Here is a 24,512-nt window from a genome sequence, read left to right as displayed (position 1 = left end):
TACTCATTCCCCATATTCTACTCTTAACTAGCTGTGCTGGGATGAAAAACTGGTTGAAGGCAGTGTAAAATGTGTTAAAATAAAATGTACCAATGCCTTGTACATTGTTGCTCCCTAATAGTGTATGTTATAAATTCAGACTGCTTAATCTTACTCTCCTGATCAGGAATGACAAAGTCAACAGTATGTTTATTTCAGTCTGAGCATTTCCGTTAATGTTACAGTGTTTAGTTATAATCAGTTACAGTCACAATAAACATTCCTCCAAATACTTACATTTAAAGACTGTAGGCCCAGTAATGACACAGATCATTATAAGGAGACTGGTGCAAACCAGGATGAGGTAACTGCACTGTGACTGAGTGCTGCTTGCATGTGGTTATCTGAGCTCTGTCTGTCCCCTGTCTTGTCCCTGCGGCCAATAGAAAGACTATAAGAAGGACTATGAGGAGCACATGAGGGGCAAGAACCTCTCAGGCTTGGAGGTCACCCCCGCCATGTTACATGTCAGACACGCCACCAAAATAGCCAGTGAGGTAACTAAAGGATCATTTATTCCTGACAACCTCCCCTGTTTACCTCACCCATGCTCTATAATCATACTAAGTCTACATCACAACCAAGGTCCCTCTTTCTTTTTACCACTTTACTTTTAAATCTCACAAGTGTTTCCTTCTCTTGACTCCTTGTAGGTACACCTGTGTAGTTAATTGTAAGATAGTTTGCATGATTTACAGCACAGCAGCCATAAACTAACAATAATGCACCATTCATCTATCCATCTGCTTTCTCTTTATCCTTTGTGTGAAGTGTAGTAGAGTTGTCATCATTATTTGTATTTATATGTGTATTAACTGACATCTTTGACTTCTAATTTCACAATCAGGAGATGGCCAGCTGCTTCATGTTAAATAGTCTGCATGTATGCATGCTTGCTGTCATTTGAGCGATGCAGCAAAGTTTTAAAGCTTAAATTCTGACTTGAGTTGCTGCCTTGTTGTTTTTTGTTTCCATGCTCTATAAGAATAAATGTGGTTCTTTTTGTCCTTTTATCAGGATTCTTGCCAAAGTCCCCAATGTCTCTGCTCTCTCTGTGAAAATAAGTCTTAAACAATCTTCACAGTTTTGTGATTTAATATACCTAAAGTCTGTAGAGGAGGCGTGGTGACTTTGAGCTCAAAAGACAAGCGACAGCTTGTCCACTGGACTGTACTGTCTGTCTACATGTATGCCTTGGCCTGGCCTGCCTGTGTGCCCTTTTCTGCAGTCTCTCTGTTCTTCTTCCGTCCTGTAGAAAGAGTACAGGAAGGATCTAGAGGAGGGAGTGAAGGGTAAAGGGCTAACTTTACTGGAGGAAACTCCGGAGCTTTTGAGAGCAAGGAATGCCACTCAAATCCTGTGTGAGGTATGCCTGACTGAGAGGTGAAAGAGGCAACAGTGTTTTACCCTCAGCTGAGTGCCTTCCCGCTCTTGGTGCATCATCTGCTGAATCGTGTCCCCTTAACTGAGCTTCATCATCACACTAAAATGGCCACTGCTGAATGTGACCCCGCTTTGTGACATCACTAATTTCCCAGCACTCTCTTTCCTCCGGTGTCCATAAAATGTTTTTATAAGCATAACTTCATCTCGACCCTACTGGATTTACTGGATGATTTATCTTATACACAAAGATTCCAAAAATCAACCTCAAATGTACTGAAAGCATATTTTGTTTTATTATTTTAATGAAAGATGTAATTATGTATTTTATTCTTTGATTCTAGTTGGTAGTTGATTATATTATAACACATGTAGACAGGCATCCATGACGCACCTGCAATGTAGAAGAAACAAGGGAAATGCATAAAAGCTGTGGACAAATGCCAGGCTCAGTCTGATACTTACAACTTAAGGTTGTCCATCGTCTTGGTTACAGAAGAGTTGATTATTTATCATATTTATTTGTCTTTTATTGTATTCATAGATATTTTGTGAGACCAGATGTGGGGAGAGGGAGGCAAGGACAATTTTGTAAAAGATTAGTACTTATTATTTTATGTACTTTTTAAATGAGTCAATATATTTATCAACAGAGGATGTACACACATATCCTTAAACTTAGTTTTTTTACAATTTAGTTCTTAGTTCATGTGCTCTGGGAGGCTTTTCAGGTTGATGTTTGGAGTGCTTTTGAATACTTTAAATAATAGAAGACTAAGAAAAAATTTAGTTATGTTGAAAATGACTAATTATCCTTTAACACACTTTCTTTAACTACTGTTTTTTTCCCCAGTTTAGAGTGGAGCCTCACACCCAATCTGCTGTCCAATTGGTTTTTTTTTTTAAATCCTAATTTCTTCTAACCTTCTTTATTCACACATTCCCCTAGGTGTTGTGTTTTGCAGCCCTCCCATGATATGAATGAGTAGAATTCTTGTTTATAGTAATATGCAATATCTTTTTTTAGCAAGCAAAATTATTTATGTAACACTTGATCACCTGTAATGTTTACAGAGAGAGTATAAGAAGTCGCTGGAGCAGGAGATCAAGGGCAAGGGAATGTTGGCTTTGGCCACCGACACCCCCGACTTCATGAGGGCCAGAAACGCTACTGACATCCTCAGTCAGGTCTGAATCCTAATGTGGTTTCATATTGTTTGTTCTGGCTGCCGTTCTGGTGTGTTTTTGTCTGAAAGCTGACTGATGGCTTTCTTTTCCTTAGTCTAAGTACAAGCATACCGCTGAGATGGACAGGGCCAGCTACACGTCTGTCATCGACACCCCCGACATCATCCATGCCCAGCAGATGAGGAACATTGTCAGCCAGGTAGATTACTGAAATCTTCAAATAGTTTTTTTCTCTAAAAATCTCCCTCTAGGTTGCCTCCCTGTGTGCCTGGAGAAATGTTTAACCAACTAAATTAGGAGTCTTAAATCTCTTTTAAGACTATTTGAATTCAAATTGCTCCTGTTTGTTTTTGTCCAACAGAAAAAGTACAGAGAGGAAGCTGAGAAGACCATGTCTCACTATGTACCCGTCTTGGACACTCCGGAGATGCAGAGAGTCCGTGAGAACCAGAAGAACTTCAGCACTGTAAGTAATAAATGTCAATGATGTCTTCTCCGGGTTGGACGACCTACAGTATGAAGTCAGATGTTCTTCCAGTGTCTTCTGTGTATGTCTCCATGTCGCTGTAAAGTATTATCTATAATACTTGATACTTTTGTTCTGTTAGTGGAGTTAGCTCTGTATGTTGTTCTCTAAATCTGTTGTAAATTAAGTGTTTGGTGTCAGTTATATGTTTTACTCAGACGTATTAGTGAAAATAGTTTTCAGGCTCACCCTGAGCTGAAACTGAGGTACATTCTTTATTCAAATGAACACGTAGTTTCTCTTCAGGCTTTTTGCTTTCTTTTCTTTTTCTATTTAGATTTTTTTATCATGTTGAAACATTTTAACTGCACTTTTGTTTTTCTCCTTGTAGCATCACTACCAGACTGACCTTAAAAACATAAAGGGCAAAGTGTCTACTGTAAAGGACACTCCTGAAATGCTTCGTGTTAAAGAGAATACAAAGAATTTCAGCTTGGTATCTACTCAATAATATATATATATATTTACATTTAACATTTTTACACTTATACTGGATTTTTTAATTCATCTTTAACAAACCCTGATATGCAGCCCTTATTTCTTGTTGTGTAGATTCTGAAGCTCTTTAATTCATGCAACTAACCTCTGACAATGAGTTGTCTAGTGTAACATTTATAATTTTTAGTGCAGAGCTTGTGTGTTGTTTTGTAAATATTTGTTGAAGTTCTTGTGGAAGTGTCCCTTTGAATGTTGTTTTTGAAATGTTTGTGTCATTCAGTGTGTTTTTGTTGATGTCTGCCCGACTCAGCTCACAAGGTGCAACACAGCTAAAGCTCAAGTATAGTTAAATTAAATCAAGAAGCTTTTCCTCCTCCTCCAAGAGTAGAAATCAGGCTAACCACTCGTCGCTGCTTTTGTTCCTTGTCCACATAAAGATTCAGTACAAAGAGGATCTGGGATCAGGAACAGCTTTGCCCGAGACCCCAGAGATGGAGAGAGTTAAACGCAACCAGCAGAATATTAGCACGGTACTCCACAGAGTGACCCTGCCCTCCTTCATATCCTCTTCAACACGCCTTCCCTCCATATTCCCTCCTCAGAATATAACCAGACCTGTCCTCACACGTCATCTCCTTAAAACTCAATTTTCTATCTGACTTTTTACAGGGATAATTTATCTCGCTTATCCTTTTAGTTGTTAGTTTATTAATAATTCATTTCATCTAAACCGTGAAGTAATAGACTAAAAAATCATCCAGTTCAAAGCAGGACTTACATATCTATAAAACCTTATTTATTTTGCCTAACTACAACTGTAATATGTGAAAGTCTGTATAAGTCTGCATTGGGAGTTGTTCCTAAGTGTGTGTTGTTGTTATGAATGGATGGACGTGTCTGTGTCTACACTACATACTGTGCTCATGTTTGTCCCTGTCTCACTCTGTACCTGTGTATTGTCATTATTATTATTTGATGGGCAGATACAGTACAAGGATTCTGTGGGTCAAGGCACAGCCATACCAGATCTCCCTGAGGTGAAGCGGGTCCGAGAAACCCAGAAGAATATCAGCTTGGTAGAGGAACAGGCTGCAGTGACCCCTTTTTTTTAATGCCCCTTAAATTATTTCATACCCTCTTACATCTAGAAAACTTTACCTTCCATGTTTTTATCTCTGGTTTTTCCCTCCTCCATCCTAACTAAGTCTCATAAATCACTTTTTTTCCTGCCTTGGTTAACAACTTGATTATGAATTTATCTACAAAAACATAGTTTTCATCTCATTTTTCCCCAAATTGGTCAGCATTTCCCCAGAGCTTTAACTTGAATTTCTTTTTTTTTGGCACTTCCTTTCCTCCTTAACTGAGCAGTAATCTGTCTTTGAGTGTGTTGACACCATATTTTACTTCATTTTTCTATTTCATTTAAAGTGTCAGTACAAAGAAGGAGTGGGCCAAGGCACACCAATATCAGAGACCCCAGAGATGGAGAGAGTTAAACGCAACCAGCAGAATATTAGCACGGTACTCCACAGAGTGACCCTGCCCTCCTTCATCTACTCCTCAACACGTCTTCCCTCCATATTCCCTCCTCAGAATATAACCAGACCTGTCCTCACACGTCACCTGACCATTTCAATCCATCTCTTTACAGAGATTTTTTTTTGTCATTCATACCGTTTTTCTTAGACTAATTATATGGTTTGAAGGAGCCCCAAAGGCCTAGATACTTTGTCACCCAACTTCCTTTCTGCAAAATAATAGCTTGTTTTTTTTTTGTTTTTTTAAATACATCAGATAACCGAGGGTATGTGGACACCACTGGCAAGTCCACAGAGAGGTGGTTTATCAAGTTTTCTGTAAAGGAACTTTACCCTCATCCAACACTTTTGGGATAGAATGTGGTCCAGACCTTATCACCAAACTTCAGTCTTGGACTCACTGACTTTATATAAAGATGGATGACATGACAGCTTTGCAAAAGTGAGGCCAGAACATCTTGATCATTTTCTGGTGGCTGCCTGCAGTATTGGTTATAAATCCTGCCGCCTCTGTGTTAGCAGACAGAACAAGGGCCAAACTAAAAACTCTTCTCCAAAGATGCAAAATCCTTGCAGCCCAATCAGTGGAGGCAGTTATAGAAGCATATTACTGCCCATAGGTTTCAAATATTCAACAATTCACAGTTCACGTGATGTTTGGGTGTCCACATACTTTTGGCAGTATAGTGTAGCGGTTCTTATCTCCACTGTAAGTGAACATCTTCATCATCTATGAGGAGTTTGAGGCTTCTGTAGGGTTTCTTTCTACATCATGATAATTCAATACATCTAAACCCCGAAGTCATACATTTAATGAAGCACCATCCATTTTAAAGCAGAACGTACGTGTATCACATCCTTACTTATTGACAACATATCCAACTAAAGATGTGAAAATCTCTTGAAAGTAACGTGTTATGTCAGTTGTTCCTAAGTGTGTGTTGTTGTTATGAATGGATGGACGTGTCTGTGTCTACACTACATACTGTGCTCATGTTTGTCCCTGTCTCACTCTGTACCTGTGTATTGTCATTATTATTATTTGATGGGCAGATACAGTACAAGGATTCTGTGGGTCAAGGCACAGCCATACCAGATCTCCCTGAGGTGAAGCGGGTCCGAGAAACCCAGAAGAATATCAGCTTGGTAGAGGAACAGGCTGCAGTGAACCTTATTTCATCCCCCTTACAATCATCTCCCAACATAGCTGCCTCTCTTGCTCTCAGTCCTGGTTTTCCCTCCTCCATCCTAACTAAGTCTCATAAATCATCCCTTTTACCAGACCAGTTTGATTATGAATACACATTTTCATGAAATATCAAATGTAATCCCCCTCCATTTTTTTCCCAAATTACCCAGCATTTCCCTGGATCTCATATTTTAATTCCTTATCTCTGGCATTTCCTTCCATCCCAAATTGAACAGTAATCTGTCTTTGAGTGTGTTGCCACCGTATTTGACTGTTTTTGTGCTGTTTCATTTTAAAGCTTCAGTACAAAGGAGGAGTGGGTCAAGGCACGGCAATATCAGAGACCCCAGAGATGGAGAGAGTTAGACGCAATCAGCAGAATATTAGCACGGTACTCCGCAGAGTGACCCTGTAACCTCCTGTACAATCCATTCGCCTCTACCTCACTCTTCATCTCCTTCAAACACAACGTCATAACAGCCCTCCTGAGCCATCACCGCTCATTTAAGATGCTTGCCACATCAAAACCCACCGCTTAGATATAACACCAATGATGAGCCACTGTGTCTGTAACATAACCTGCTTCTTCATTTCGCAGGAAAAATGTGTGTTTAATTCCATGTTTTAATGTCTGCTGTGAGTTGTGGTGCTGTGCCGTGTCTGTGTCTTCCTGTTATTGTCTGAGACTGACCTCCTCTTTACTTTCTTTGTATGAAACCAATACTGTGTCTTGGGTAGATAAAATACAAGGACTCTGTTGGTCGCGGCACGGCTATACCGGACCTCCCTGAGGTGAAGCGGGTCAGAGAAACCCAGAAGCACATCAGCTCGGTAGTGGAACAAAAGCCGAAGCACGTGTGCTCCTAACTGTTGAGAGTGGATGGAATTGTCCATCAGTAATGCTACTTTCCCTCCCTCCTGTCATCATCTCACACTCTCATCTCATCACCTCCTGCTCGTCTCATCCATCCTCATCATCGAGGCACAGACTGCAGTTTCCAGCCCTGCCATCATCACCCCTCTGACCTTCATGTAGCCTTAGTTTTCATGTCTTTTTTGTTCTTTTCTCCTGTTACTCCATCCAATCATCTTTAATCTTCAACCATCAAACCCCTTTCAGCTGAGTGAAACCCTACTCTTTGGCCTGCGATGCTCCCCAAAGCCCCATTCCTCTCCCATAGATACTATTCTAACCTGCAGCCCAGCTTTTTTTTTGCTTAAGAATTAATGTCCACTTCACAGCAAATGAGCTAAATGTCCTGCTGAGGCGTGAGGAGTGTGTTTTGTTTCTACCACAGAGATCCTGGCTGTTTGACAGGAGCCGTCAGGATGAGTCACTCTATAGGACCAATTTCTCAGACACCGCTTAAATACATTCCGAAAGCAAAAAATTGTTTCTTCAATTCAGAGGAATATCTTCTCTGAGATTATTAATCTTGGAAATTTTCCTGAACTTTGTGTCTTCTAAGAGTTTGAGGTCAATCCGCGTCTATGAAAGCAGTCCTATAGGTGTGTGGTCTGTGTATGGTTCAGTGTCTGACTGTGCTTCTGTCCTGTAGGTGTTGTATAAAGACGGTTCAGCCAAGGGAACTCCGGTGGTGTTCACTCCGGAGATGGAGCGCGTCAAAAGGAACCAAGAAAACATTAGCTCGGTACCTTCAGAACCGGCGCAAGAACATGTTCCACTGGAGAAATGTTCTTCCCCACGTTAACCCTTTTCTAACTGACTTGTGTCCCGGCTCAAGTTAATTGTATTAATTCTCCCCACTGCTCTCTCTTTTTTAAATGTGTTAATACCACCAGCTGTGGTGTGTCTGTTCACATCATCACTGCTAACCTCTCCTGTTGTTCAAACTACTCCTCTTCATCTTGTTCCCCTGTTGTCCTCCAACTGAAGAATGGGACATAATCTTGTTTCGTTTAATATTTCAACGTCTGCTAATTAATTTGTCTCAAATCCCAGTAATGCCCCAGCTCCTTCTGTCAGAAGCTGTGTGTTTCCTCTTTGCCAAGCCCTTTGTGCTGTGGATGCTAACAGCTGCTGTATGATTGATTCACGTCTGGCACATTTCAGACGCTCACTGCCTGTCTTCTGTTCTCTGCCATCCTGACCCCACCTTCCATCAGGTGCTGTACTCTGACAGTTTCCGTAAGCAGGTGCAAGGCAAGGCCGCCTTCGTTCTGGACACACCTGAGATGAGGCGTGTCAGGGAGACCCAGCGCATCATCTCTGGAGTAAGACATTGTGATGATTGGTTTAATTAATGTAGCTGAAGTTTTATTTCTACTCCAGGTAGTTATCTTTTCCACTTCTTTTCCCACATGTGTCGATTGATTCATAGATATATGTATAAACTGTGCTTACGTTCCAGGTGAGATACCACGAGGACTTCGAGAAGAGCAAGGGCAGCTTCACTCCCACCACCTCTGACCCGGTGACAGAGCGCGTGAAGAAGAACACCCAGGACTTCAGCGACATCAACTACCGCGGCATCCAGAGGCGCGTGGTGGAGATGGAGAGGAGGCGTGCCATCGAGCACGACCAGGAGACCATCACTGGTACAGTTAGAGTGCACACAGTCATTAGTTGTCTCTCTGAAAAATCCAGGTTATTTTATAAAGATCTCATGCTTATGTGGGTTTTTTAAGGTATTTGTCCGTAGAAAATGTCAAAATCTTAATTGTGCAGTGGACAAAATATATTTCAATGGCTAAAAGGAGGAGCCTTTGAGGATCCTAGAAATACCTTCGCAACTCTTTTTCAAAGATCCTCAACGTATTGTCTGTTGGATACTCAAATGTAATGGTACTACATGAGAGGCACAACCTGTTGAAATTTTAAACACAGACTAAGACTAGTTGTTTGTTAGACTTGTTTGCCTGATCCTGTATTTGGCCTCAGATCTGCGCGTGTGGCGCACAAACCCCGGCTCTGTGTTTGACTACGACCCCGCTGAGGACAACATCCAGTCCAGGAGTCTGCACATGATGTCAGGTGAGATGAGACATTTTAAAGGGTCACTTCATAGGGGGAATGTATGATTTAGTTCATCAGATTTCATGATCTAACACTGTCCTCACAGTGCAAGCTCAGCGTCGCAGCAAGGAGCACTCCCGCTCCACCAGCGCCCTGAGCGGCCTGGCTGATGAGAAGTCTGAGGTGTCCCAGGACGCCGACCACCACATGTCCCTCTACAGCAACGGCTTCATGGCCTCCTCTATCGGTAATGATCCAGAATCACCACAGTATACTGTATCATGTGTTATACTGACATGTCAGTGTATTTTACCAGACACCACAGGTGATGTGCCAGACTGTGCCTCATATGTGCTTTCCTGTATGTTTTTAACTCCTGCAGGTTACCAGCAGACTAAGACTGTGGAGGTGCAGCAGAGGTCCTCATCAGTGGCCACCCAGCAGACCACAGTCTCCTCTGTCCCCTCACACCCTTCTACCACTGGGGTCAGTAACACACAGTCACTTTACACACACTGCCTAAGACAGCATGGGAAGCTTAAAGCGTAACATTACCGGACATGAAAATCGTTTGCTGTGGTGGTCAAACCTCTCACCCCACTGCGGTGGTGCACAGGTGTACTCCAGAACACCTAGACATCAGTGTTGGGAGCAGCCACACGTCTGACCACCCTAACCACATCCATCAGAGGAGCTGGTTTTGGTCAGAGGTGAAACAAGCTTGAAAAATTCAACCAGAGACAGTAGTGAAACACTGCTTTACAATCCGGCTGAGAGCTTGCATGTTCTCACCATTGTTGCGTGGGTTTCCACGGGGTACTATGATACTATGTATGATATGTGATCAAATAAAGATTCTTCTTCTATCCCAAACTGCCAGCATGCAGAAAGGGAAGCAGACGTTGTGTCCGCTGCACAGACATAGAGGTTGAAATAGACAGAGAGAAATGAAGCTCGTCTATGGTGTACTCTAAAAACCTGCACACTTAAATACCAACATTGGAGTGATTTTGCTCTGCGTGCTCTGCACACACATGGTCCTACAAGCATGGGGCTGTGAGCAGAACAAGCTCAACCCTCTACGCTCACTTGTCAAATTGACTTTTGAGATTCTGGAGGTGTGGACAGTGTCTGATCTCTGCCCTCCTCTCCTCATCTCTCATTGAACACCATTTTACAATACACAGTAAACTGTGTAACAAAGAAGCCAGATGCACAGACAGGATTGTGTCTGATTCATGACGAGAGTAACAAGAGTTGTAGTTACCTGAGCCTTCTCTCTTGGCATGTTTGACAAATGAGGTGTTTAGAACAAACTCCAGTGTGGTTGTAGCGCAGTATTTCCTGAATCGTTAAAACTCTCTCACACAGATTAAACATCAAAACTCAGATCAGCGGATAAAATTTCCAACTTCCCTGTTTGTTGCACTCAGACTGTGTTCAGTGGTGCATTATGGGATTGGCTCACCGATGTGTTTTAAATAGTTTCATTTAACAACGGAGTCAAGGGAATCGAGATGAAACATGGTTTAGATACACACAGTTTGTTGGCAATAACAAGAACATACACTTGAATCTCACCAATCATATCACTGCCTCTGATCCGAACACACATTACACACACACCCGGCTGAATCTCCTCCGCTCTCTCACTCACAGACTCTTATCAAACTGCACATCATTGTAACTGCTTTGTGTTACTGTCTTATTTATCTTTTGTCACTCTTTTTCACCAGAAAGCGGTCACACCACCCTCACATACTTCACACGCTGACTCTCATCGCCTTCTTTTGCTTCATTCTCTGCAGAAAACTGTGCGCGCCATGTACGATTACAGCGCAGCCGACAACGACGAGGTGTCCTTCAAGGATAGCGATGTCATCGTTAACGTGCAGTCCATCGACGAGGGGTGGATGTACGGCACCGTGCAGCGCACCGGCAAGACCGGCATGCTGCCCGCCAACTACGTTGAAGCAGTTTAAAGACAAAGCCCGCCCATCATCCCTCCAGAGTGGGCGAGACACATCCACAGGGCAAACTGATTGGTCTTCCTGTGATCACGACCGTGACTTAGTGCAATGTGTAGCTTTGGGTTTCTCGTAGGTCTGTCACTGTATTTTGATTGTGTTGTAATTCTCGTTAATAAGTCTGTTTTCATTCATATGCTGCTGCCCCCGTTGCCTGTGGATGTGACATAAGCATCATGATATGACACATATAAATATTTCTGATTATAAATACTCTGCCTACTATGAATGACAGACTGTATTAGATTGTTGAAAGTGTTCTCAGACACTGTATTGGAAAAAGCTAGAGATTACATGACATTACAAACGTCTCGGCCCATTATATTGTAAATTTCAAAAATATTTAATATATGAAACACTTTTTGTCCGAGTTGCACTCGTGAAAACAGTAGGCTCAGATAGTTTCCAATTATGCCTTTAATTGAAATACTTAGGAGAGAAAAAGAAGTGATTAAAAATAATGAAACTTAGAAGGAGTCAGTTACCATCTATCTCCTCAAAGAATAAACCACTCCTGAAGAGTTGTATGAGACGAGCCGCAGTCTTCCCTCCTTTATACTGACGGCTGGCCACTAGTAGAATGTGTGTTTTGTTTCTTCCGATTATTAAAGAGTAAGGCACGTCCTTTGATCAGTAGCTAATAAAGCACACCCAGCTCCTGCAGCTCTCTGCCTCCTTCTTTTCATTCTCAACTTTGACCATCATCTCTCATCTCAGAGCCTTTAAAGCTCCCACATTATGCTTTTATGTTTTCATTCAGGTTTACATGCTTAAATGTTCAAAAACAACATAATTTTTCTCATATTGTCCATTGCTGCAGCGCCTGTTTTCACCCTCTGTCTGATCGCTCTGCTTTTGTGTCCGTCCCTTTAAGGGCCCCATCCATAAAAGCCCAGTCTGTCATGGTCGTTGAGCTTTCACAGGTCGCAATACAGGCTGCTTGCATTTCCACTTGGAGTGTTTTGATACTTGACAGTATTTATGTAACACCTAGAACAAGCACGGCGTTGTGGGTGGGCCACATGGGCCTGGGCCCACTCACTTGCACTTGTGTTGGATGTGTGTCTTGGTATCTGGCAGCCAAACCAAACCGAGGCAAACAACCCTGTCTGTGCCTGACACGTGTCGCTCATCCCTGTGCCCGCTCAGGCCCTCGCCTGTGCTCAGATTGTCGCTGAAAATGGATCAAACATGTCCCTAGAAGAAGAAATGAGCTTCCAAATTCCAAGACATTTGCACCCTGTCACACTTACTCTTCTTCCACCCTGTAGACTGTAGTCCAGTCTTCTTTTTCAGGAGTCTTACAGTCTCGCAACATTGTTATTTTTATGGTGTAAAATGTAGATGTTGACTTTTGATTGCTTTTCTCTAGAAACCAGAAGAACTTAAAAGACTGGCGGACCTGCCCGACTTTGTTGTCTCCATGTTGCCTTGAAAACATCTATAGCCCCTTTCTATTGAGACAACTTCAGCTTAGGAACTTGGCGTGTTTAATTTCAGTCAAAGCTAAGTTATCTAATAGTGTCATAATCTACTCTGTTGTAGGGAGACTGGAAACCTTCAAAAGAAATATTTATATTTATTATAATATATACAAATATTTTATTGCTATAAAATATATATAGCTGCCGAGTGGGATGTTATCTCAGGTTTGTGGGTCGAAGAGAAGAGAGATGTGACGTCTTTATACAGTGTCTTTTATTCAAAGGACGAGACCAACAGTGTGTTTTTTTTCTGCTTTCTGCAACTGTTTCAGATCACTGTGAATTATTTTCCAGTAATTTGAAAAAGTTTAAAAAATATATTTATTTCCAGGTGCGTGCAGGTGAAAACATTTTATATTGAAGAAACAGAAGTTATAAAATCAATAAAAAGAACACTGAATGCTAGATTTGTCCTTAGTGCTGCATTGTTACAGATCATCGGTACACCTTTCTAATGGAGCAGCCTTTAGAAAGGGTTTCATACAACTGAATGGCTTATTAGTGCTTCATCATTTACTAGTGTTTTACAGATCAGTCATAAGTATAAATGGGGACAGATTTTGGGGTTCCAGGTTTTAAACACATCTCTGATACTTTATCCTCCTCCAGCAGGACACTTGTTACCGTCGTCACACTCGCTTAGATGGACTGTTTGACCTCTGACGTCCTGGAAATGTCTGGAAAAGTCTGGATCATAATTCATTTATAGCAACTTCAGGAGTTGTTGGATCGTTAAGAATAAACATAACATACTAACTGCTAACTTACTAACTTTGGCTGTTGGCTTACTGTAAAATAAAAAAGTGTGTAATGCTATTAATGATTTACTGACATCCAGTAATGGCTTATTACAAAGCGAGACACTATTAATTCCACTGTTTAATGGCTTGGCTATAGATGATGTTTCATTACTTGACAACCCAGAAGTTAATGCAATCAATTGCTTAGAACTGAACTGCAAAAAATAGTAAATGATTAATTTAAAAGGTGCAATATGTAAGAACTGTCCATTTGTAAATTCATACGCCAAACAAAGAGGAGGCAGCATATCACCACACCGACTTCTGCTATCTGTAGCTGCCATTGGCTAAGCCTCAGTTAGCCGTGCAGCTAGTGGTCTGGACCGGGAGCTCAGAGCACCTGGGCGGTGTTTACACCACTAGCAGAGGAGCTTTGGACCCCCAGGAGGAGGAGGGGACAGGGGGGACAAGTGGGGGATGCACGTGGAGAGCAGCACTGACATGGAAACGTTCTTACATATTGCACCTTTAACCGTGAGTAAAATAATTAGTCGCAACTTACAAATATTCTATAGAGGGTGCCTCATTCGATTATATGTCCTCTAAACAGTTTAACTGTAGGCATCGTAATGGTGACAGAAGAAGGCAAGAGTTAGAACTGGTGCAGGCCTGTAGCACAAAATGACCTGATGTTGGTGGCTGATACCAGTGAGTCCACCATCACCATCCAGGCCTGCTGCTGTGATCTGGAGCTTGTAAACTGTCTTTTTGGCTCAAAATGATTGTGGAAACAAAAACTCCCTCCAGCTACAGGACACAGTGGGTCAGGGAGTCGTGTCGGTGTGGCTGCAGTTCCTACAGTCGTACTACTGAAGAATACATGTCACAGACTACGTTAAGGCTCTTTAGTTTCCTGGCTAGCTTCTGGATTTGAAGCCGCTGCATTCTGTCACATTGTGTCACATGATACTGATAGTGTGGTGTTCTCTATAAGACTGTTGTCTTGTGTTGTGGCCCACAGTCATCTGTTCACACTGGAGTCAGCTGGTCCTTTGCTGCAGTGTGAGTAACCCCGCCCGCTGGTGATACTGCTTCTCCTTGGCCTCTGCGATTTTTGCGGACAGATCCAGCGGCTGCTCAAAGAATTGCACCAGCGCCTGTTCAGTGAGCAGGGACGCCAGGATCTGAGCGTAGCTGACCGTCCAATCACTCTCTGGCGTCGAACTCGCGTCGCCTCTGCTGCCATCGTCAGCGGCCACCTGCGCGGGGTCGGCTTCTTTCCCCTCCTCTTGGCTGGTGACCTCTGACCCCGAGCTGCGCCCACGGTGACCGGCCTCGCCGATCTGCAGCACAAGACTGGTTACCGTAGCGATGGCCTGGAAGAGCTCATTCTCCTCTGGGTCGCCGTGAAACATGCCATAGAGTGTTTTACAGAACTGGATGAACTCTCGCTGTGGATAAAGAGAGAGGCGGTTATATCAGTGTTTCATTACATGAGACTGATCTGATTGTTACAACAAACCAAACAAAAAAATCAGTGAGCCAGCAGTGATTAGTAGACTGACAGGCAGTTTTCATCAAAATAGTCATTTTTTTGAGTAAAAATATCAAATACTGCAGCTCTGTTTAATCATTCACTATCTATGTAAATGTTATATTCTGGTCAGAAACAAAACATGTACTTCGGAGACTTTGGATTGTCTCTCTCGCAGCATTTTCTGACACTTTATGGACTGTATATTAATGTCAAATTAATCAACAGTGAAATGAAAAAAAACTGATCCAAAAGAGAAAGCGGAGCCGACCCACTCTCTCTCTTTTTTGGATGAGCTTTGAGAAGTTGTGGAAAAACTATTCAAATGCAAAAAACAATCACAGTGGATCAATTCTACTAATTCATATCTAATCCCCAAACTGGCAGCAGAAGCAGCTGATCTGGTTCATTCTCATCTTTCTGGATTCACAGTTAACTAATAACTTGCTTGATATTTGTGTGTTGCGCTGGTTTGACTCAGGATGATATTTCAGACATTGAACTGTTGCTTCCAAGTAGATCATTAGCTGTGTGGGGAAACACCAATTATCAGAGTCTAGTTTAAAAAAAAGACAGGAAAAGAAATCTGAACAGAATCACAGGAAGAGTTGGAGAAATATCCGCAAGGCTCGAGGAGACAAGTAATAATGTGCAACTGAAAACTGTGACGTTTTTAAGCAGGCTTTAAACTGAGGCTTCAGATCCACAGAGCGGCTCCTCGTCCTGGAATGAATCACAGGTTGATAACCTCTCTGAGCTCACGCACAGCTCCACTGTCAGCATATTTCCTTGTTCCCTCCCCTTCAGATTTACAGTTTTATGGATGGTGGAACGGAGCTGAACGGCCTTGTTCACGGCACAAATGTGGTCAGATCAAAGCTCAAACTAGTTAAACCAGTGATCAAGACGTGAAACACAGACAGCCGTTACCGAGAGGTGAAATGGCGCAGAAAGGAGTTCTGCTGGACCGGGAGGCTTTCTCTTGTTCGATCTGTTTGGATCTACTGAAGGATCCGGTGACTATTCCCTGTGGACACAGCTACTGCATGAACTGCATTGAAGCCTACTGGGATGAGATGGGGATCCACAGCTGCCCTCAGTGCAGGAGGAGCTTCATAACCGAGGCAGCAGCTGTGTCAGAGGTCAGAGACAAACTACAGGACGTCCTGAGACAGAACCAGACACACATCTCACTGACAGTGACCGGAGTGGATGTTTTACTGTCACAGCCAAAGAACATGACCAGAGCTGATTTATTAAAATATTCTTGTAAAATCACACTGGATTCAAACACAGCAAACACACAGCTGTTTTTATCTGAGGGGAACACAAAAGCATCCGCAGTGAGTCGAGCCTGACTGGACGGTGTTACTGGGAGGTGGAGTGGAGAGGGCCTGGAGCTCGTGTGGCAGTCGCATACAACAACATCAGCAGAGCAGGAGGCTCATACCACTGTGGGTTAGGATTCCACGACAACTCTTGGATGCTTTCTTGCGAGACAAACAGTTACAACTTTTATCACAACAGTGTCTGTACTCCCGTCTCAGTTCCGCGGTCCTACAGAGCTGGAGTGTACCTGGATCACAGGTCAGGTTTTCTGTCCTTCTACAGCGTCTCTGACACGGTGACTGTCCTCCACAGAGTCCAGGACACATTCACGCAGCCTCTCTATGCTGGACTCTACGTTTATCCTGGAGGCTCTGCTGTGTTCCGTAAACTCATTTAAGGGACAGTGGGTCGAATTCTGCTTTATATTGCTTTGATTCCATCATTGTTGCTGAGAGCTGACTGTGGACTGCTTTCTTTACTGCACCTGCCAATCAAACATTAAGGGCGGTACTCTGATGTCTTCTCATTATCCTATTAATGTTTGAATGTCTTCAGGCAGCTTCTGCTAAGACTAAAAATAAAAATCCAAGTTTCTTGTAATAATGCGATATGTTTGTACGTTGTTATTACATACATTTCATGTTATGTTTGTCTTTTTTATGGTGTGGCAGCAAAACACTGCTGTGCATTTTCTACACGGCACAGATCTGAACTGAATGCTGTGTGTTGAACGTGGAGGCTGAAGCCGCACAACATACGGAGAGAAAGGGATTGAATGCAGGTCTAAGAGCACAGGATTACATTTCAGATATATATTCCTTATAAGAAAAACTGTGACAGAGACAATTAAATAGTCTCTTTTCGCCTCCTTGGTGCGACTGACACAAAACAGATGACTTTCTAACTGCTGTAGTTGCATAAGTGTAATGGCATCATTTTTTGGTTCAATTTTGTTGTAGGCGACAATGTTAGAAATATTCAAATTCAATATATATTGGCCTTAAGTACATTCAGTACAGGTTGTTACATGTTTACATAAGAAAGCTCTCTCTTTTCTTTTTACAGTGAAGCTTATCAAAAAGATGCGGCAGAAGCATGAATATAATCTGTACATACAGATTTTATAGATGAAATCAGGCAGGAGCCCCTAAAAGACAAGACTTCACTGAGAGTAACAGCAGTGCAGCAGGTTCCCAGTACCTGGTTCATGAGCGGCAGAGGCTTCTCCACGTCCTTCTCCTTCTCTTTGGCCAGATCCTGCAGCATCTGCTTCAGCTGCTCCTGGTAGTCTTTCACCTCACCTTCATCATCTGGAACAGCGGTCAGCACACAGAGGCAGATATTCTTCAGTCAGACCCCCCCAAAACCTCTGAATTACACATATCAATATTGCAGATTGCCTGTGTTTTCTGTGTTTGCTTTAGTTGTAGTGAGTCGTCCGCTTGTGCTGAGAAAATCAACAGCTGGTGGATCGCAGTGAGTTTGGACGAACCGGAGGGCAGATTAACATAGAGGGGTCTGTTTGTGGACATCAGGGGGCTCTTCATCAGAGAGGGGTCATCTTCACTTTCTGTCAGAGCTGCAGACACAAACACACAGTGAAGTCAGTCAGACACTCTCAGCCCTGACTGCAGCCGGAAAGCTCTCATGGCTGTCAAGGTGTGAACGGAATGAGTCACCTGGCGGGATGTGCAGACGGTACAGCAACCTTATCTTCTCATTCAGCTCTTCACAGTACAAAGTGTCTGAAGAGAGGGAGGGGGAGGGAGAGAGAGAGGGAGGGGGGGAGAGGGAGAGAGGGAGAGGGGAGGGAGAGAGGGAGAGGGGAGGGAGAGAGGGAGGGAGAGTTGGATTTAAATGAATAAGCCAGTGTTCATGTTTTGGTTTTACATGGGACAGGAGCAGGAGTGTGTTCAATGAGACACCCAACACAAGCTGACGAGAAAACACATCCAACACAAAACACTCTGACCGAATAACAAATAAAAAAGTTATGGGGGAGTCCTGAGCAGTCACATAAACTAGCTTAACTAGCTTAGTTAGCCTCTCTCCCATGAGTAGATGGGCTTCCTGTCTCCACAACCTGCCAACTTACACCTTACTTTACCTTACTGTGCTTATGGATGCAATTTTCTGGTTTTCTTAAACTATTACTTGGGAACTTCCTACTGTGTGTGACTTTTCTGGAGTCTGACAAGCTTTAAACTGTTTCAATTTTGAATCCAGTGCAAGGTGAATGTGGAAAAAATACTTTTTTATAGAGCGACCAATATACAAGAAGCAGGATAATCATAGAGGAGAGTCTAAATGCACCCTCATGCTTCCTGACTGTCTTTACCTACCCAGCCAGCCAGCAAACTCTCTGAAGGTGACCAGGTTCTTGCGTTCCTGGTCCAACAGCGTGAAGGTGCGGTTCGCCAGCGTGTCAGCATGCTGGTTTGAGCCCCCGGGCCACGGCACCAGCAGCCCGTACAGGCTCTTGAACTGGGGCCTGTCCAGCCGGTACTGCCTCTCAATGTAGGAGCAACCAGATTCACCGTGGTGCCACGCCGCTGCCTCCGCCGCCGCCACAGAGCTGCTGTCACCCCAGTACAGACTGATGAAGTGCTCCGTCTGGAGGGGTGAGCAGTCACAGGGTGGGGAAGTGAGGAGAGGATGATCATTTTATTGATGCAGGAAATGAGCTAGTGGAAAGATGGATAAGAAGATACCTTGAAGAGGTCGTAGACATCAGTCAAGTTCTCTGGAGACATGGAAACATCCGGAGTCACCACTCTCAGCTGCACAGACACACAGAGGGAGGCTTTTAACTTAGTTTTCACAGTCAGACTGTTTGACAGCATCACATGTACATTCTCTGTCTGCTCACAGCGTTTTCTTTGGCGGTGTCTTCATGAGCCTGCAGCACTTGGATTCTGTGTCGGCAGCGAAGCCTCTCAATATGCCTCACACTCAGGTCTCCGAATTTCTGACAACGAAAACGGATCATATATGAGGGTAAAAGGTCAGTAAATCATAAAATCATTCCATAAAATGCGGGAGAAAACCATACGTCCAAGGTCAAAACGATCACATGTGTGTGCGTCTCACCTCGTAGGACTGGTTGATGAGGTCGGTGATGTTTGTGTGTCTCACAGCAGGAACATCAGTGTCGCTGCTGCTGCTCGTCTCCAGTGCAGCGGGTGGAGAGGACGGAACACAAGACGACTCCTCACTTCCAACCTGGTCCAGAAAACTCCAAAGCACAGATCAGAGGAGTCATTTCGTGTGCTCTCAAAATAGAAAAGCAACCCCTAACACTCCATTTGTAAATGTTGAATTTGGCATCAAAGTTCTGATTCAGGTTTTGTTGAAAGTGTGAAACAGGCTCCTCTCTTTTCAAATATACAACTGCTGAGAAAGATTTAGATTTCATTCAAACGACGTAGTCAATCAGTATCAAAAACAAAAAATCTGAATTACAGAAGTACCTTGTGAGAATCATGAGGGCCTGTCCGTCGTCGGTGCTGGCAGAGAGCTGTGCAGCGTTGGCCTCCAGCGCAGCAAGACCCAGCTGGAAGATGGCTTTGATACCATGGAAGAAGAAACAGTCGACCACGCAGACGGCGCTGTGGAAGGGCAGCACGCTGAGGAAGAGGGTGAGGAACCAAGAGAGGGAGACGGAGGACAGGGAGGACAGGTCCGGGACGTGTTCAGCCAGCTCAGGCAGACGCTCCCTGATCAGCTCCTCAAACACAGACTGGTCCACCTGAGCTCCTGTGGGAGTCGAACACAGAGAAGTGTGTTTGTGTGCGTCTGAGTCATATCCATGTTCTTGTGTTTACTTTTGGGCTGTTGTTCATGAGTTCCACCACTAGATGGCAGCAAATGTGCTGTTACTCCAACTTATGTGCACAATGTATTTTTCTTTGCTGTTCAACTTGCTACAATGTGCTGCAAGAAAAATTAAATTCACTATTATTTTCGAACTACTCTGCCGTCCAAAAATGATTTGGCATTTATTCAGAGTAATAAACATGTCCTGTTATGACAAAAGTGACCCAGCAGACTAACCTTGTTCCCAGGCTAAATGAATTGGTGTTTTTGTTTTCCTGGGTTAGGGACATTGTTAACACTAATACAAATATATCACATTAAAAGATACAGCATCATCTTTTAAGTGAAGTCTATGTTCCCCATACAGATTCTTAGAAGACAGTTACTGTTGTACCCACAAACATCTGGACATTCACAGACAGAGGAAATTGCTTCAAATGCACCTTGCATGTCAAAAATAAACAGCCTGATAAACACAGGAAATAAGCCCCATGTAGAGGACAAAAATAAGTCTTTGGGTTGTTTGTGTCTGAGAAGCAGCAGCGTAGACGAAACAGACGCAGTGTGAGACAGTTAAACGGTTAAAGCCCTTCAATGGTCCAACAAACACACGGCTCGTATGTGAATGATTAAACCGTATGTGATTTAAAACGAGCAGCATCTTCAGTGATGCTCACAGTCCTCCACTCAGTTATTTCTTCCTGACAAAAGCTGATTTATATTAAAATATTTTAACTTTCATAATAATGTAAACAATAAATCAGGCTATGGATGCATATATTTTGCCCAACAGTATATTTGTTGCTTCAAATGTTTTACTCATGTAGTCAGGTGTATCTGAGTTATGAAAACGTTTTTGTTTGTTGATGACGGCTCAAACTTGAAACTCACACAAATAAGTTGTTATTAAGGAAATTCTTGTGTTTGTGAACTGTAAAAGGCACTGGAGTGAGTGTCCATTATGACATCTGAAAGAGTCATGGTGGTGTGTAGGGGCCCAGGCAACATGTGGAGAATGGAGGGCAATAACACAAAACAATCTTCAACTTCTAATAAGGAGCATGAGCCAAAGACATCAGACGGTCATCGATGCACGTTGAAATTAAATTAAATTATCCCCACATTGCAAACCAACGGTCAGTTTTCTATCCAGAAGTGACGGGTTGTTTTTCAGGTGACTGGGTCAATAAACTAAGGTTGGAGGATGACACATGACCCCGAGTCATACGTCGTTCCAGGTGAGTACCAGCTTAAATTGTGTTACTTCAAGCACAAATTTAAAAAATATATATTTTGGGCAGCGTGGCTCATCAGCATTGTCAGGAAAGGACTCACACAAACATATAAAATACACTAGTGAGGGGGCTTTAAATAGAATCATCTCTTTATCTTCGACCATTCACGTCTTACCTATGACTCTGCGGTTGAAGTAGTCGGGCAGCATCCTCTCACAAACAGCCACCAGCAGCCAGAAAGCTTCTTCTTCTTTAGCATAGAGCAGCAGCACCGACGCCAGGATGTTCATAGACTGAACGGAGGGAGATCAGAGAGGAGGAAGATGCAGAAACAGTCTTTTAATCACAGCCAATTTATTATTCCAGATTACAATTATGTTCCCGGTGCTATTTGCAACAAAAGGTGATTTTTGAGTCTCATTCCAAACTCGTCAAATACTGAAAGCTTTGGGATGGCGGCCAGTCCAACCTCCAATCTACAAATCTATGGCCTACAATCACAAAGCACTAGTATAAGACGAGATGAGACTCAAAAATTTACTTTTCTTAGGATGGATGTACAATATGGAGCCTGGTGGAGTTAAAATCTGTAGTACAAAGAAAAACCTTACATTTCCTTTGGTGAGACGCCACAGGTGAAGAGGGTAAACACAAAATAATAATAGCTAACAGACATCACCATGACAACCATTTTTTGTGCAACCAATTTTCAGAAATGTTATGTTTGAATATGTGAATGAGGGATTATCTTAATAAATATGTGCAAATTTGCATACATTTCCAAAAGCCAAATGTAATCATTGGATAAAGCCAGGTTCAAATGTAATAAACAAACTCTCTTTGTTTTCACGACTGAATAAACTTAATAAACAAACTGACCTTAAAGGATAACACAGTTTAAGTTTTGTTTATATGTGGCGGACCCTGCCACCTTTCTAGCTTCAAACAGTGATCCAGGACCTTATTTTCCTCTGAGAACAGCTTGTTTATTCACTGATTGAAAAAGTTTGTGTTATTACCTCATTCACATTGTTAATTTCGAAATTCTGAGTTTGAACAACTTCACAAAAACAACATAGTGCCACTTTAAATAAAATAAAATAAGAATGACATATTAAATTAAAGCTTTCTGAAAAAACCCTCAGAATGTAAAGAGAAATAACAATGGAAAGTTTATTGTATGCAAGTTCAACTGAAGTGGAGATTTGCATAAGTTCCCAGAATAGCTGAACTAAAATAAAATGTGTATTTTGGAGGTTTTCGTTCCACCAGCCTGAATGAAGCTGAAACAAAATAGGCAAAAACCAAAAAATGAAACTGTGCATTAAAAGAGGAATACACTAAAAAAGATCAGGATTATTAAATTAGCAAACAATGACTCTTATTTCCATATTCTGTCTTTGAGTGACGATTTAATAATAAAGTGTCAAAATAAAATTGCTAAATCATTTTTAATAACTTCTTTTTATAGAATGTAATTATGTTGTCTGCTACATCTCACAGTTCATTCCTTGTAACTGTTTTAATTTAATGGATTATTTCATTTAGAGACATGCAAATATTTAAAAAGTTATATCTTAAATCCAACTGTTTCTACTATTGTCTACTCCTGGCTTACTGCAACTACTAATGTGACAACAACAGCTGCTCCTACCAATCCTAGTGCTCCTAGTGCTCCTAGTGCACTGCTATTGATGCTGATGTCTCCATCACATCAACAGGTCTTTACCTGACAGTATCCGATCTTGGGGTTGCGGTGAGCGTACGCTGTGAGGACGCGTCTCAGTGCAGCGATGCCGGTGGGGTTTTGAAAGGCGGGATGGTCCGGCAGAGAGCGGTGAAGGTCTCGCTCAATCTCCTCTGTGGCCAGGCTGCTGTGACCCATAGACTTCTGCACCAGGCTGGTGTAATAACCCTGATGAGACTCGAGCTCGGAGGATGCGTCTGCACAAATCAGAGATAGAGATGCTTTGAATAAGTAAACAAGTGAGTGGATACAGGCGGACAAAATGAGTTTCTGCCGTAGGGTGGCTGGGCTCAGTCTTAGAGAGGCACGACAAACTGGGTGGAGGCCCCGGGGCAGACCCAGACCCCACTGCAGGGATCAAATATGCCATCTGGCCTGGGAACGCCTCGGGATCCCCAAGAGGAGCTGGAAAGTGTTGCTGCTGAGAAGGAAGTCTGGAATACTGATCTAAGCCTGCTGCCTCTGAAACCGGACCTCGGATAAGGGAATGGATGGTAAATGAATAAATGAATGAATGAATGAATGAATAGATGGATGAGTAAAGCCTAAAACGACTCCCTTCTCACGTACATCTTCAAAACAGCCCCTTCTCTCAATTCTCATCCTCTGATTGGTATGAGAAAAACAGGTACTTTATATTTCATTTTTTAGGTTTCAACAAGCATACAGAACATGGCTGTTTGATGAGGGACTGATGATTCTGAACGGAGGAATCTCTGGTCGATTGATCGAATGAATAAATTCAGTCTACATCGACCTTCATAAGCTGAGTCACCTGAACCCTGCACAGCAGACAAGCTTTATTTCTCTCTCTAGACAAATCTGAATCAAGAGCAAGACAACGCTCCAACCACAGTCGACCCCCATTTCCTCCAAAGTGACTCTCGTTGACAAAAGAAATAGAGGAAGTTGGAACAAACCCTTAGGACATAAAGGACAGAACATTCTGTATCATCGCACAGATCATACATACAGTAACACACACACACATACATCACCGCCCCCGAGGGTGAATGCTAAAACTGCTTCTCATAAATGAATACAAGCAGCCTTGTCAGGAATTTTCTTTGTCTTCTACTTTTACTCTGGGGTGCACAGAAATGACCCTTTTTCTTAGTAGTTCTCTCTCAATTGATAGAAAAGATAGACAGAAGCACCAGCTGGATACAGGCATAATAACATAATGAAATGAAGATATTGTAAAGAAACATCAATAGTTTCAGTTTGTTTGTCTTGGCGCTTGGTGGTGTCTTGGTCTTGGAGTTTTGTTGTTCTTTTTTTATTCCAGGTGTGGTTTCAGTTCTGTTCCTCAGTTTCAG

At 42.6% G+C, this 24,512-nt stretch overlaps 2 protein-coding genes across 37 annotated transcripts in view; one reads left to right on the top strand and one right to left on the bottom strand.

The window, feature by feature from the left end:
• neb (nebulin) overlaps nt 1-11,971 on the top strand; it is a 67,513-nt gene extending 55,542 nt beyond the window's left edge. For 18 of the 35 annotated variants that reach the window (XM_030428411.1, XM_030428441.1, XM_030428443.1 and 15 more), the window contains 19 exons: nt 426-536; nt 1,295-1,405; nt 2,497-2,610; nt 2,705-2,809; nt 2,972-3,076; nt 3,468-3,572; nt 4,012-4,104; nt 4,558-4,650; nt 5,006-5,098; nt 6,169-6,261; nt 6,603-6,695; nt 7,043-7,135; nt 7,864-7,956; nt 8,432-8,539; nt 8,677-8,863; nt 9,207-9,299; nt 9,388-9,528; nt 9,664-9,767; nt 11,090-11,971. In XM_030428411.1, coding sequence (XP_030284271.1) covers nt 426-536; nt 1,295-1,405; nt 2,497-2,610; nt 2,705-2,809; nt 2,972-3,076; nt 3,468-3,572; nt 4,012-4,104; nt 4,558-4,650; nt 5,006-5,098; nt 6,169-6,261; nt 6,603-6,695; nt 7,043-7,135; nt 7,864-7,956; nt 8,432-8,539; nt 8,677-8,863; nt 9,207-9,299; nt 9,388-9,528; nt 9,664-9,767; nt 11,090-11,263 — 2,109 coding nt within the window. In that variant the 3' untranslated portion in view covers nt 11,264-11,971. The remainder of the gene's footprint in view (nt 1-425; nt 537-1,294; nt 1,406-2,496; nt 2,611-2,704; nt 2,810-2,971; nt 3,077-3,467; nt 3,573-4,011; nt 4,105-4,557; nt 4,651-5,005; nt 5,099-6,168; nt 6,262-6,602; nt 6,696-7,042; nt 7,136-7,863; nt 7,957-8,431; nt 8,540-8,676; nt 8,864-9,206; nt 9,300-9,387; nt 9,529-9,663; nt 9,768-11,089) is intronic. The other 17 variants (XM_030428426.1, XM_030428423.1, XM_030428420.1 and 14 more) reach the window with 13 other exon arrangements.
• Nucleotides 11,972-12,986: 1,015 nt separating this feature from the next.
• The window catches only part of tbc1d8 (TBC1 domain family member 8), a 28,770-nt gene continuing 17,244 nt past the window's right edge, over nt 12,987-24,512 (bottom strand). For both annotated transcript variants that reach the window (XM_030428446.1, XM_030428447.1), the window contains exons 11-21: nt 23,176-23,390; nt 21,622-21,739; nt 19,866-20,151; nt 19,486-19,630; nt 19,265-19,363; nt 19,107-19,175; nt 18,738-19,008; nt 18,075-18,140; nt 17,888-17,974; nt 17,596-17,705; nt 12,987-14,983 (exon numbers count right to left, since the gene is read on the bottom strand). In XM_030428446.1, the coding sequence (XP_030284306.1) occupies nt 14,573-14,983; nt 17,596-17,705; nt 17,888-17,974; nt 18,075-18,140; nt 18,738-19,008; nt 19,107-19,175; nt 19,265-19,363; nt 19,486-19,630; nt 19,866-20,151; nt 21,622-21,739; nt 23,176-23,390 (1,877 nt within the window). In that variant the 3' untranslated portion in view covers nt 12,987-14,572. The remainder of the gene's footprint in view (nt 14,984-17,595; nt 17,706-17,887; nt 17,975-18,074; nt 18,141-18,737; nt 19,009-19,106; nt 19,176-19,264; nt 19,364-19,485; nt 19,631-19,865; nt 20,152-21,621; nt 21,740-23,175; nt 23,391-24,512) is intronic.

Source organism: Sparus aurata, chromosome 9, assembly GCF_900880675.1.
Source record: "Sparus aurata chromosome 9, fSpaAur1.1, whole genome shotgun sequence".
NCBI lineage: Eukaryota > Metazoa > Chordata > Actinopteri > Spariformes > Sparidae > Sparus > Sparus aurata.
Note: the sequence above shows the minus strand (reverse complement) of the source record. Positions and strands in the feature narration are given on the sequence as shown.